At 43.4% G+C, this 14,384-nt stretch overlaps 1 protein-coding gene across 4 annotated transcripts in view; it reads left to right on the forward strand.

Annotated features, from left to right (window-relative positions):
• Positions 1–14,384, forward strand: part of HOOK3 (hook microtubule tethering protein 3) — a gene marked incomplete at its 3' end in the record, with an annotated part of 143,297 nt that overhangs the window by 11,099 nt on the left and 117,814 nt on the right. For 3 of the 4 annotated variants that reach the window (XM_084628916.1, XM_084628918.1, XM_084628917.1), the window contains exon 2: positions 13,757–13,842. In XM_084628916.1, coding sequence (XP_084485042.1) covers positions 13,757–13,842 — 86 coding nt within the window. Of the gene's footprint in view, positions 1–13,755; positions 13,843–14,384 lie in introns of those variants that run through there. The other variant, XM_084628919.1, reaches the window with a different exon arrangement.

Below are 14,384 nucleotides of genomic sequence, written 5' to 3' on the forward strand. Positions count from 1 at the left end.
AATCATGAATGGTGTGGAGAAAATGAATAAACGTTGTTTACTTCTTCACATAACACACAAACCTGGGGTCACCTAATGAAATTAATAGGCAGCATGTTTAAAACAAACAAAAGGAAGTACCTCCTCACACAGTGCACAGTTCACCCGTGGAACTCGTTGCTGGGGATGTTGTGAAATCCAAAAGTATAACTTGATTAAAAAAACAGTTAAAGTTCATGGAGGATAGGTCCATCCATGGCTTTTAGCCAAGATGGGCCACAGTTGGGTGTCCCTAGCCTGTGACTGCCAAAAGCTGGGAGCGGACAATGGAATGGATCTCTTAATGATTGCCATTTCTGTTCATTCTCCCTGAAGCATCTGGCACTGGCTCCTGTTGGAAGACAGGATACTGGGCTACGTGGACCATTGGTCTGACCCAGTATAGCCATTCTTATATTCCCATTTAAAAAATACAAAAAATTGCCTTCATTTCATCATGGACTTGAGAAAGTTAAACAGTTACATTAGAGTTCAAATTTTACATGCTGATTTTACCTAGTATCCCTGTCCTTCTGTTATTCCTACCTGTATCCCTGTAAGACTGGTTTGGGGCTCTCAACATAGAAGATACATATTTTCATGTAGCTTTCAGACTGACCTGAAAGTAATTATGCTTTTATATAGAAACAGTCGTGACCAATATAGCGTTCTTGGATCTGGCATCTCTAGAGAGTGTTCATTAAATGTCTGGTTAGATGAGGGGTTCTCAAACTTCATTGCACTGCAACCCCCTTCTGACAACAAAAATTACTACGTGACCCCAGGAGCAGGGACCGAAATCTGAGCCTTCCTGAGCCCCACCACCCCGGGTGGAGGGGGGCAAAGCCGAAGCTCAAGGGCATCAATCCTGGCTCTGTTGACGCTATTAAAATGGGGTCATGACCCACTTTGAGGTCCTGACCCACAGTTTGAGAACCTCTGGGTTAGATAATAGCATACTTCAGGCATCAGGGTGTACATGTGTGTCTATACTAGGAAAATTGGCTTGATATTCATGGTGACTGGAAGATGTGAAAAAGTAGATTCCATATATCAGATGGAGTTTTCAGTCTTTTGTCTCTTCTCCATGGCTGCATGTGCCCGACAAGACAGCAAAGTTCTACTTTAATAAGCAGGAAGGTGCTTGTCTCTGTGACTAGTGTCTGGCTCATCAAATTTACATGGTGTACCTCTAGCTGGTTGGCAAAGAAAATGTGTTGGCAGCAGAGTAGATTTGTAAATCATGATTTAAATCACTAGTCAGGAAGACTCAGTTTAATCATGGTTTTCTACATAAAAGTGCATTCTTGTTGGTTGTTATAACCTTAATACATATTCCTCACAACTCAGATAGATGTAGGTTTCCTTTTTAGAAGGTACACCCTATACAATTTTAAACAGTGATATATTTTGAAAACTTTTCAGATTAGTTTTATAGCTCTATCAGAAAATGAATGATTGTTTGGTTATTTCATTTACCAAAGGTAATTGAAGCAGATATTTATGAAGTCATTGGGAGGTGAACTGTCTCCAATTCAACAGGTTAATCATTAATATTTGGAGGATTTTCTTGCCATGCTGTATTAGGAGGAGAACATCACCATACAGACATTTAAATTGTTTTATTTAACTAAAACAACAATGTTAAGTATTCTGGATTTTTTTCTTCAACAGCAAACATATAATATTTTAACAAAAAAGCTTCTGCCATTTATCTCCAGACTTCTTCTCCTTGTCCAGATCTATTCTGCCCCCAACAATCTTCTATTCATTTAACTTTTTGAAACTTTGCACTTTTAGAGAGAGGTAAGGGATTGACTCTGTGTACACAAATTTGCAGAGGGACAGTAGAGTTGAAGTTTGTTGTTTCTCACCTCTCTATAGTATTTATTTATTTATTTTAAAACATTTTTGCTGTTAACAAGCATTTTACCTCTGGAGACATAAATCCACAGTTTGAGAACTGCAAAACTAAGCATCTCTGATGGTATCTTCTGAACTGAGACCCATTGGGTAGATAAAGATTAACCTAAATAATCTATACAGGAGCCTGTGGAACCCCATAAGATTGAGTCCCTAATCCATGGACTATTGGAACTCATTTACAAAACTTTTCTTAAACATTACATGAATATATTGTCTCATGCTATTGAATTAGAATTTATAATCCCTATTCCATGATGAGATACATTATAGCTCAAAGATATCTTAATTAAAACTATCTTTAGGTTTTTTCCTCAAAAAGCATTTTATCACAAAAATCCAATTTTAAATGTAAAAAAATTAATTTTTTTTATTAAAAAAAAATCACTGATTTTTATCCACCTGGTTGGCAGATAAGAAAAATCATAGAAGCAAAGACCAGAGGAAGTGGTCTCTGAAACAGTTGATGGTAGAGCTGTTGTTCAGGAGGTGGAGTTATCCTTTCTTAGATTTTTGTGTCACAACTAGCAATAGAAACGGTCCACAGTTTTATTTCAGGACAGGAATGGACAGAAACTCAATAAGAGGTTTTCTTGTTGGATTGGAGCAGAGACTATGCTTTCCCACTGATTCCATTGCTTCTACTGATGCTCAGGAAAATAAGACCAGTGCAGGGTCAAGGATCATCCTTATCACTCCAGCTTGGGTCAGGCAGTACTGTTACATAGATATCCCAAGAACACATTTCTTTCTGCATCCACTTTTCTCCATTGTTTGATTCATGGGACTTTAATTACTTCTGGTGAAGCACAAAGCAATATTTTGCTGCAATGCAAGAAGCTGTTCACCCTGTAATGTCACTTCCTGAAATGGAAATGGACAAAGGTTTCAGTATGAGCATCTAACAACCTGACCCCATACCCTTGCACCCATGTCGTCAATTTTGGACTATTTATTATACTTGAAGTTTCTCATCCTGTCCTTGTGATTGATCAAAATACTTCTGTCTGCTATTTTTGAATACTAGCTTCTAGATGAAACTGAAAAGCCATTTTACAGTCATGGGGTTCTTTGAAGGATTGGTTGTTGTCCTTACGCTGGGCAGACAACTTCACTGATGTGACATCTCAACTTAGTGCTGACAAATTCACCTTCTGAACCTTTTGAAAAGTGCTCTTTATTCCACCTATCACAAAGGCAGCATTTTCATCACAGTTACATCTGCAAGACAGGAATGAGTGAGTTGCAGTCTTCAATGATTGATCCAACCTTTACTGCGTTCCCTAACGACAAAGCTGTCATGCAAGCTCATCCATTTTTTTTTCTTTAAAATAATGTTTGAGTTCTACCTGAACACAGGCATTAGTCTTCTAGGGTTTTTTTTAACCAAACCCTAGGTTCTGTGTCCTAGAAGTTAAGTGCTTAGAGTTTTGTCCTGTGTAGAGAGAGGACAAAGGTATTTTGGAAATTGCCTAGATTTTTTTGCAGTCTTAGTGGATCAGTATATGGGGAATGCTGAGTGACTGTCAAAATAGATTAGATTTTGCACTTGCATGTGTGCTTTATCTACCATGTAAGCACTTGAGTTCTTGGGGCCCACACTCCGGGGTTACTCAGTTTTCCAATGGGTTCTCTGTTGTGATGGAAACATTACAATCTACAGGGCTGCCTAGCTGGGGTTCTCTTCAAAGGTTTACTGAGCACTGTTTTCTTGGTTTATCATCTAGATCTGATATTTGCTTTGTAGAACTGTTCTGTAATCCTTGTTTAATTAAAATGTCTCAGCTCACCTTTGTTGGGGTTGTCCTGTTAACTGGACTTCCATAACTGAGAGTATGCAGAAGCAGGCTGCCTTGTAGAAGGAGAGAGATTACCTAGTAGTAACGGTACTTCTTCTGGAATGTTTCCTCCGTATTTTCACATAGCCTGATCATCTCTTCTTGCCCAGAGTTGTCACTTTAAGGATCTTAAGGTTCAGCAGAAGAAACTTGGGTGGTTCACCGAAAACCTCTGATCTGAACATTTGGTGCCATGAGAAGGCACTTATGCGGTCCTAATAGGCACTTCTTTTCTAGAAGGAACCTGAAGCTCGCTGGCACTTGGAGAAGGGGGTTGATGTGTGGCTGCATGTGAATATGCACAGGCAACACCAGAAGAATTGAAAGTTTATGAAAAGTGTTAAATAGAGAGTGGTCAAAAGACAAAAAGAAGTAGGCAAGGGCAAATAATAGGCAAAAGTTTAGAATTGGAATATTAGAACAGGCATTGGACATTTATAAGCTAATTATTAAAAAGGAGAAAAGTTGAACTAATAAAATGCATGCCTCTCATCCTTGATCATTCTGCTTGCATGTTGTATAGCTTTTCCTCAGCCTTCGGTTTTCTGTCTCTTTAAGGGTCTTGTCTGCACGAGAGAAATTTACTATTCTAAAGGTATGTCTACACTACGAAATTAGGTCGATTTTATAGAAGTCGATTTTTAGAAATCGATTTTATACAGTCTATTGTGTATGTCCCCACTAAGCGCATTAAGTCGGTGGAGTGCATCCTCAGTACCGTGGTTAGCATTGACTTACGGAGCAGTGCACTGGGGGTAGCTATCGCACAGTTCCCGCAGTCTCCGCTGCCCATTGGAATTCTGGGTTAACCTCCCAATGCCTGATGGGGCAAAAATATTGTCGAGGGTGGTTTTGGGTATATGTCGTCAGTCACTCCTCCCTACTTCCCTCTCTCCATGAAAGCAACAGCAGACAATCGTTTTGCGCCTTTTTTCCTGGGTTACCCGTGCTGACGCCATACCACGGCAAGCATGGAGCCCGCTCAGTTCACTGCCGCTGTTGTGAGCATTGTAAACACTTCGCGCGTTATCCTGGAGTATGTGCAGTAGCAGGCTAAGAGACGCCAGCACGAGGACGATTGTGATGAGGACATGGACACAGACGTTCCTGAAAGCACGGGCTGTGGCAGTTGGGATCTTATGGCAGCAGTGGGGCTGGTTGATACAGTAGAACGCTGATTCTGGGCCCGGTAAACAAGCACAGACTGGTGGGACCGCATAGTGGTGTGGGTATGGGATGATTCACAGTGGCTGCAAAACTTTCGCATGCTTAAGGCCAGTTTCCTTGAACTTTGTGAGTTGCTTTCTCCCGCCCTGAAGCACAGGAATACCAAGATGAGAGCTGCCGTGATAGCTGAGAAGTGGGTGGCGATAGCCCTGTGGAAGCTTGCAACGCCTGATTGCTACCGGTCAGTTGGGAATCAGTTTGGAGTGGGCAAGTCTACTGTGGGGACTGCTGTGATGCAAGTAGCCAATGCAATCACTGATGTTCTGTTATCAAGGGTAGTGACTCTGGGAAATGTGCAGGTCATACTGGATGGCTTTACTGCAATGGGGTTCCCTAACTGTGGTGGGGCAATAGAGGGAACACATATCCCTATCTCGGCACTGGACCACCATGCCAACCAGTACCTAAACCACAAGGGGTACTTCTCAATGGTGCTGCAAGCACCGGTGGATCACAAGGGATGTTTCACTGACATCAGTGTGGGATGGCTGGGAAAGGTGCATGACGCTCACATCTTTCGGAGCTCTGGGCTGTTCGAGCAGTTGCAAGAAGGGATTTACTTCCCAGACCAGAAAATTACTGTTAGGGATGTTGAAATGCCAATAGTTATCCTTGGGGACCCAGCCTACCCCTTGCTCCCATGGCTCATGAAGCCGTACACAGGCAGCCTGGACAGTAGTAAGGAGCAGTTCAACTATAGGCTGAGCAAGTGCAGAATGGTGGTAGAATGTGCCTTTGGACGTTTAAAAGCTCTCTGGCGCTGTTTGCTGACTAGGTTAGACCTCAGCGCAACCAGCATTCCCATTGTTATTGCTGCTTGCTGTGTGCTCCATAATATCTGTGAGAGTAAGGGGGAGACGTTTATGGTGGTGTGGGAGGTTAAGGGAAATTGCCTGATGGCCAATTTTGAGCAGCAGACACCAGGGCTATCAGAAGAGCACAGGTAGGCATGCTTGTGCATCAGAGAGGCTTTGAAAACCAATTTCATGACTGGCCAGGCTATGGTGTGACAGTTGTGTGTGTTTCTCCTTGCTGCAAACCCATCCCCTTTGTTGATTTTAATTCCCTGAAGCCAACCACCCTCCCCCCTTCAATCACAGCTGGCAAAGGAAATAAAGTAACCATGCATTCTTTCTTTATTAATTAAAAAATAAAATGAGATAACTGACAAGGTAGCCCGGGTGGGGTGGGGGAGGAGGGAAGGACAAGGCCACATTGCTTATTGTAGCCACACTACAAATCAAAACTGTTTGAATGACAGGCTTCTGTTGCTTGGGCCATCCTCTGGAGTGGAGTGGCTGGGTGCCTGGAGCCCCCCCCTCTCTCCGGGCTTTCTTGGGCATCTGGGTGAGGAGGATATGAAACTTGGGGAGGAGGGCAGGCGGTTATACAGTGGATGCAGCAGGGGTCTGTGCTCTTGGTTGGCTTTCCTGCAGCTGCAACAGACGCTTCATCATGTCCATTTGCTCCCCCATTAGCCTCAGCATCACCTCCTGCCTCTGCTCTTCATGCTCACTTAATGCTTTCCTGGCCTCTGCCACTGAATGCCTCCATGCATTAAGCTGTGTCCTATCAGTGCAGGAGGACTGCATGAGCTTGGAAAACATGTCATCGCAAGTGGTTTTTTTTTTTTCTCACCTTCTAATCTGCGATAACCTCAGAGATGGAGATGATGGGGGAGCCTAGAAACATTTGCACCTGGTGGGAGATAAAAAGGGAGAGTAAAATTTAAGATGATACATTTCTGAGAACAAAAGGGGGACTCTTTCGCAGTGAATCAAGCAATTCACAGCAGACAGCCCGTGTGCTTTAGGTACAAGGTTGCATTTTGGCTTTTATGTCGAGCGCCTGCCAGTATGGTGACACATCACAAACGGCTGGGTAACAGAATTCGGTTTCTAGGCAGCCCTGGTAAGTCTTTTGGTACGCGGGGTTGGCTTCTTTTGCCTTCATAACATGTGAATGGTTTCAGACTGCAGCACCATCCTTTTCCATAGCAAACAATGCCAGTTGGGTTTCACATTTAAAAGGAGGGGCTGCGGTTTCTGGGTGGATGTGCAGCACACACCTCGCCCCACCCCACTGCTGGCGGCTGTTTGGGATGATCCGTTCACCCCTCCCCTTGCCATGTGGGTATTCTCCGGGATGATCCCTTTTAGCCAACTGCAAACAACCCAGCATGAACAGGGTCCTTTTACTGTTCCCTTACAAAAATTCGCCTATGTCAACCAGCTGACCATGAATGATATCACTCTCCTGTGGCTAACACAGAAAGATATAGTTGGAATGTTGCTTGAATGCGACCAAAACCCAGGACCATTCGCTGCCATGCATTGTGCTGCAATGATTCCAGACTACTTGCTACTGGCTTGGCGTGGTAAAGTGTCCTACCATGGAGGACGAAATAAGGCAGCCCTCCCCAGAAACCTTCTGCAAAGGCTTTGAGTACCTCCAGGAGAGCTTAATGGAGATATCCCTGGAGGATTCCCACTCTATCCTCAGACACGTTAACAGACTTTTCCAGTAGCTGTACTGGCCGCGACTGCATCCCAATTCTTCAGGGCAAATCAAACATTAAACACCATTGCTTTTAAACCCTGTACTGTAGTTACAAATGTGCACTCACCAGAGGTGCCTTCTCCGGCTTCAGGGTCAGGGATCCCGACTTGGGAGGGTATTGGCTCCAGGGTGTTGGAAAGGTCCTAGGTGATGGGGAGAACGGATTCACTGCTTGCCTGCTGCGCATTCTCCTCCTCCTCTCCCTGTTCCTCTTCCCTGTTGCGTGAGAGTCCCCACTTGTAGGTGTCCACGGACAGTGGTGGGGTAGTGGTAGGGTCCCCCCCTAGAATGCCATGCAGCTGATCATAGAAGTGGCATGTATGGGGCTCTGACCCGGAGTGACCGTTTGCCTCCTTTGTCTTTTGGTAGGCTTGCCTGAGCTCCTTAACTTTCACACAGCAGTGCTGTGTGTCCCTGTTGTAGTCTCTGTCCATCATGCCCTGTGCGATTTTGGCATATATATTAGCATTTCTCCTTTTTGATCGGAGTTCGGCCTGCACAGATTCTTCTCCCCATACAGATCCAATGTCTCCCTTTCAGTCCATGCTGGAGCTCGTTTGCGATTCTGGGGGGATTGCATAGTCACCTGTGCTGCTGAGCTCGCCACGCTGACCAAACAGGAAATGAAATTCAAAATTTCCCAGGGCTTTTCCCGTGTACCTGGCTAGTGCATCGGAGTTGAAAGTGCTGTCCAGAACGGTCACTTTGGCCTCCGGGAGCTATCCCAGAGTGCTCCAGTAATGTCAGTTTGCGTTTGCACTACCCCAAATTCTACCCAGCAAGGTTGATTTTAGTGCTACTCCCCTCGCCAGGGAAGAGTACGGAAGTCGATTTTAAGAGCCCTTTAGGTTGATGGAACAGGGTTGGTTGTGTAGATGCTTTCATTTTAAAATCGACCTAACGCGGCTAAATTTGACCTAACCCTGTAGTGTAGACCAGGGCTAAGAAACATTTGTGGTCTCCCAGCATACTTGTCAAGCATCTTGCATACACATTCTCTATACAGTTTAATGTATTCCAAATATCATTTGGATTGGACTTGTGTTCTGCAGGTCTACATATTGGTTCAAGCTGCAGCAATTTAGAGGCAGTATGGAGCCAGTGTAGTAGTTAACTAATTCATATTGTCCTCCCACTCAAGTCCCACAGTGCTCCAGTCAGTACTGAGGCCATTTGTCTGGTCCATTTTCTTCATCCTAGTGCACAGGAGTCTTCTTGGCCAGAAGCCATCTACCTGTATAATAGCACCGCACAGACCATAGAGCTCAGTTCAGACAGTTTGCACTGCAAACAACTTCTTTCACAATTGCAAGTTTCTTTGATTTTGAACATCACAAGTATTACTAGGACAGGAGTGGCCAACCTGTGGCTCCAGAGCCACATGTGGCTCTTCAGAAGTTAATATGCGGCTTCTTGTGTAGTCACCAACTCCAGGGTTGAAGCTACAGGCTCCAACTTTCCAGTGTGCCGGGGGTGTTCACTGCTCAACCCCTGGCTCTGCCACAGGCCCTGCCCCCACTCCATTCCACTCCTTCCCACCCTCTCCCCTGAGCCTGCCATGCTCTTGCTCCACCCCTTACCCCTCCAGAACCTCCTGCACACCACAAAACAGCTGATTGGGAAGTGCAGATAGGGCATGGGAGATGCTGATCGGTGGACCTGCTGGTGGGTGTGAGGCACTGGGAGCGGGGTGAGGGAGCTGATGGGGGGCTGCTGACGTATTACTCTGGCTCTTTGGCAGTGTTCATTGGTAAATTCTGGTTCCTTCTCAGGCTCAGGTTGGTCACCCCTGTACTAGGATGTCTTAAAGGAGAACCTTTATTGACTGTGTTGCTGCCCGGCTCAGATATTTGGGCCCAAATCTTATAATGGGATGAGGAGAAAATCCAGAAGCAGCTGGCCAGTGATGTTAAATGCTCTTATGTACATACAACCAGTCATCTGAATACTTGGTATAATCTGGGCTTATAAACCACGCTGGGATAAAATCAAAAACCTAAAGTACAGCGTAAAGTCAGTGGACATCAGAAAACTCAAGTCCTGGCATAGAATTTTTCATTTCCGCAAGGGTCTGGCTAGGAGCCTGAAGACTCACTCCTCTGCTCAGCCTAAGATGCTCCCAAACATAATGAAAAAGTATTTGGTAGCATGATTATTCAGGGGAGAAGAGAACACCATTGCCAAGTAGGAGGAACGGGGGTCAGGGAGCCTGACCAGGAGTTGCCCAGATCACAAGATCCATTTGTAGGATGGAGGCCCAGATCCTGAGATGATTGAGCTGGTTCAGCATGAGGAAGTGGAATCTGGAGATGAGAAAAGCTTTATCAGGTATGCAGCTTACTATTGTGTACAGTACTGATGGGGACTGATTTTTTTTTCAGATTCTGGGGCTGAGAGAAATTTTTCTGGGTTCTTATGAATGCCATCCTTAATATTTGTGAATGGGCAGTTATAGCCTTATGTGAAGATGAAAGTGTCCACTTCACCTTCCCCCTGCTCTGCCAGTCCTCACTCCCTCAACCACTCCCTCCTTCATCCTCTTTGCCATAGTATAAGTAACCGCCCCACAGCAGCCCACTCAAAACCGTTATTCCCCCATAACTGGTCTGTCTTGGCCCCACCCTTCCATCCTCTCACTTGTGGTACCCTTTTCAGCTGCATGGCCTGCCAGTTACGGTAAGAGAGGAAGCGCTTGGCTTGACACTTACAGCAGCTGGCGGTTCTATACCATATAGCCACATCCAAAATAGCAGGCACGTAATGGGGATTTTTTTTTTAATGTCACATGAAACACCAATGGAAAAATAAAAACAGCTGGACCTGTAACTTACTGTAATAAGTTAATTATTGGATGCTTGCCAAAGCATTTACCTTACATTGTATTGGCTGGCCCAAATGGCATCTGGCCATTTCCATACAGCATGCACAACTTGGCTATCTGCAATCACATTAGAGTTTGTCTTTCTAATGAATGCATGAAAATGCCTGTTTATGTAATGCCAGTAAAGCAGTATAAGTACAAGTTTGGAGTGTAATTATGCAAGTAACAAGCTGTGTGCTTTGTGTTGTGAAGGGCGATCTCGTAGATCCTTCTATCCCTTATTTTACCCCAGTCTGTAGCTCCTGTACTGGAGAACTGTTTGTATGGCAACTTCTCCAAAGTTAATATGAAGTTGTTGTTTTTTTTAAATAAGGCATATCAGCAAGGTAGCTAACCAAGCATCACCAGTCATGGAGCTTCTCATTGGATATCACCTACAAAAAACCAAAACCCCTCATTTTCCAAGATCCTACTTTTTTGTAGTAAGTAACTTTTTTATACCATTTTGGCATTATGCACTACATATCTCGCTTCCCCTGATCTAAAATAGTCCCACACCTCTCCATAGTTTTAAGTGTTGTGTGAGAATTGGGAACATATGTCCTTAACATTCTGTGTCGGATGGCTCTGGATTAGTTATTGGAATTTAAAAGAGAAGAGAGAGTTTATTTTGTCTCATTTGTTGACATTTCATGGGACGTGTGAGGGATTGCTGTGCGTGTTAATTCAATCATATCTTATTTTCTCTGTCAGGGCTTGCTGTCCAGCTGTGCATATTGTCCAGACTCCATGTTGGTGGCAAAGTTGAAAGGACCAATTCATCAAAGCGCAAGAGAATGTGAACAGAGAATGAGAAGGAATTTACCACTTTGCGGAGTGAGAGATGAGGCAGCCCTGAACACACCTGGAAGGCAGAAACAGCTCCAGCAGGAGGACAGAACTCATGCAAAAATATAGACAGCAGAAATTTACAGGGAGGCAGAGTTTCAGCAGCCATTATTTAATGACTAAAGGCGCAAAAGAAACTGCTTGCAGCTCTGTCCCTACAACTAGTCTGCTCCTGCGCTGCCATGTGCTGCCCACTACCATGCCCTCCCAAAAGCAGAGAATAGAACTTTTTGGATTGGGATCTACCTCTTTGGCTCTCTCCCAGCCATTCTCCAGATGTTCAGCTCCTATTTTTGACACAGGGAAAGAAAATTGTTTCTGCAGCTGGACTCCCTTATTAAAACGAAGTTTTGTTTTTGGAAAAAAGGCATTGTTTTTTAATGTTGATGATACTTAATATAAGGTGACACTGTCTCCATTATAACATCAATAAAAAATTAACACAGCATAAATATGCTAGGTTAACATCAATGTTGTGCCATCTAGTCCTTCATTCTTCCCTGTACAAAATAAGGTATTTTCAAGTAGTCCTAAAAAGAAACAAAGCATTAGTCCTTGATGCCCTCTGTTTCAGATCTGTAGCGCTTGCTCATCAGAAGTAATGTTCTCATCCTTCAGCTGCATCCACATGATTTTCTGGCTGTGAAAAAGTAGAGGGCAGGCTGTCTGAGCCACTCTAGTCCTTACTGGTGACCTCTCCTTTGCTTTCGCTTATGTTATGTAAAATGCAACAAGCAGATATGATCATGGTAGTATTAGTCATGGAACAGTCAACAGACAATCTGCGTCTTGCTTTCAGTATCCCAGAAGCACACTTCACCACCATCCTGCATTGGCTCAGTGTGTAGTGGAATCTTCTACCTTTTGTTTATGTAGTTGGGGAAGTTTTAATGAGCCAAGGCAGTACTGGGTAGACGGGATCACCTGGGAGCACAGTGGGGATGGAAATACCCATAATGTCAATATTGTTCACTGGGAATAGTTTTTTTCACTTTTCCTGTTTTTGAGAAGTCCAGAGTTTGGTGGTGGGGGTTTGTGGTTTGTTTCAAGTCCTGGCATCATGCACTTCTCCAGGCTACTGTATGTCAATGCCCAGGGTTTCCCAGGGAGATACACTTCATCGTCATGGAAACAGTTTCCTTTCTGTTACGTATTTCTCTGCTTGTTGTGCTCAGGCACAGAATGGGCATGTGGATTCCATTAATGGCTCTGTCAGTTTGGGGAGTGCAGCCATTTAAATTATTTGGTCTCTGGCATGTTAGCAGTCTTGATCACTTGCCCTGTAACACACACAGTATTTATTACAGTGCAAACTCCTAGCACAACAGCATTCACAATGGACTTCCCAACTGGGTTTCCATCTGGACAGTAGAAAACTAGGTTAGTCGACTTCTACAGTGTTATGGCTGCTCACTCTTCTATAGTGAAGGAGAGCTCTCATCGTCTGGTACTGCTGTGTCAGGGGCAAGCTCAGCACAAAGTTCCAGGGAAGTCTCCTTTGATCTTGAAGTTCTTGCAACCTCTTGCACAAATATTGAAGTGTATATTATACTGCACATTCAAAAATGAAACCCTACCCCACCCAGTATGTCTCTCTAGTCACAGCCTGTTGACCAAAATGACTGTCACCCACCCAGCCTACTTCAGATGTATTTCTGTTATGGACTGGAAACCACCACTCACCCCCACATATGGCACTATTGACTGAGCCACATTCTGTTCCCCCAGTTCTAAGTCAGATACCAACACCTTGCATCTTAACCTCTATATTTATACCAGAGACTTCTCTCTGTCTAGATGGTTTTTTTTGCCACACCTATCCTAGTAATTGAGCACCTTGCAATTAATAGCAAACTAACACTGGCCAATACAAATCTGCGAGTACTAGCACGATTTCACTCTCATCCCACACTAGGGAGGAGTTAATTGTTCAGAGCGCATGCATGTGTATATATAACTATATAACCATGGGAAGTCAGTGGACGGTCTAGGTGATCAGCATTTTTAGTAATCAGGCGTCTTACATATGTGCCTAAATAGGGATTTAGGATGGTGCTTGAGTGACCTAAAAGCATAGGTTCCACTAACCTTCAGTGGGAATTGTGTTCTAAATTATTAGATGCTTTTGCAAATCCCTCCTTTAGGAATGTAACTCTAGTCAGCATGTTTTGAAAATCTTGGTCAGAGCTTATAATAGAACTTTGGTTGCAACCATATCTACGAAGCTGTGTCCATGGCTCTACAACAAGACAAACCTCAGTGTTGTGGTTCACTAAATGAAATCTAGCACTTGCAATGTTTCCCCACTGATAGAATTAAACTTGTGCACCTTTGTGTTTTGTTTTGTTTTGTTTTTCTCTCGGCCATTTGCTGTTGTTTGGTAGTAACAATACCATTGTGTTGCTTTTGAAAACTCTTTGATGTGTTAGTAAGAAATGGTTAAGGCAGGCTAATAAGAAAATTTCATTTTTCCCCCCTTCAGATCCAGACATTTAATGTTGAAGCACCATGCCAGACTGTGGAGGATTTAACGAATGGGGTTGTGATGGCCCAGGTGCTTCAAAAGATGTAAGAACAAATTGTTTAATGGTTTGTGGGGTTTTTGCATGCAGAATAGATCATTTGTAAATGTACCCAATTATCTGAATGTAAGTAAGTATGTTTTCATATTAAAAATTGACCAGTATCCAGTAAGGACTCAGCTTGCTAAACTTAGTTTGTGTTTTCACCTAAAGCATAACCAACAGTTATTTGAAAATGGAGAAAAACATCTGAAAAGTACAGTTATTTTAAGGCAAAAGAAGTACCTGGTCAAAGAGTTTGTGTACGAAGTTTCAACTTTATTGAGAAATAAAATGGTTAAAACTTAAGAAGAATACTTTTTACACCGCTGTTAAAAAGTTTGATTTTAATTTGATTAATAATGCAAAATAGCTTATTAGTTGAGGACAATTTATGAAAACTACTAAACACATACTATGTCATAAATTACAATATGTTGTAGTGATAAATCTTGAGCCTGCTATACCTGTCAAAAAGTTTTAATAACTCCCCATATTGCCGTCCTTTTTAGTAGTGTCAGTGCGGAGTTCAGAGATTGAACAGACATG

The sequence above is a fragment of the Lepidochelys olivacea genome (genome assembly GCF_965140295.1).
Source record: "Lepidochelys olivacea isolate rLepOli2 genome assembly, chromosome: 5".
Classification (NCBI taxonomy): domain Eukaryota; kingdom Metazoa; phylum Chordata; order Testudines; family Cheloniidae; genus Lepidochelys; species Lepidochelys olivacea.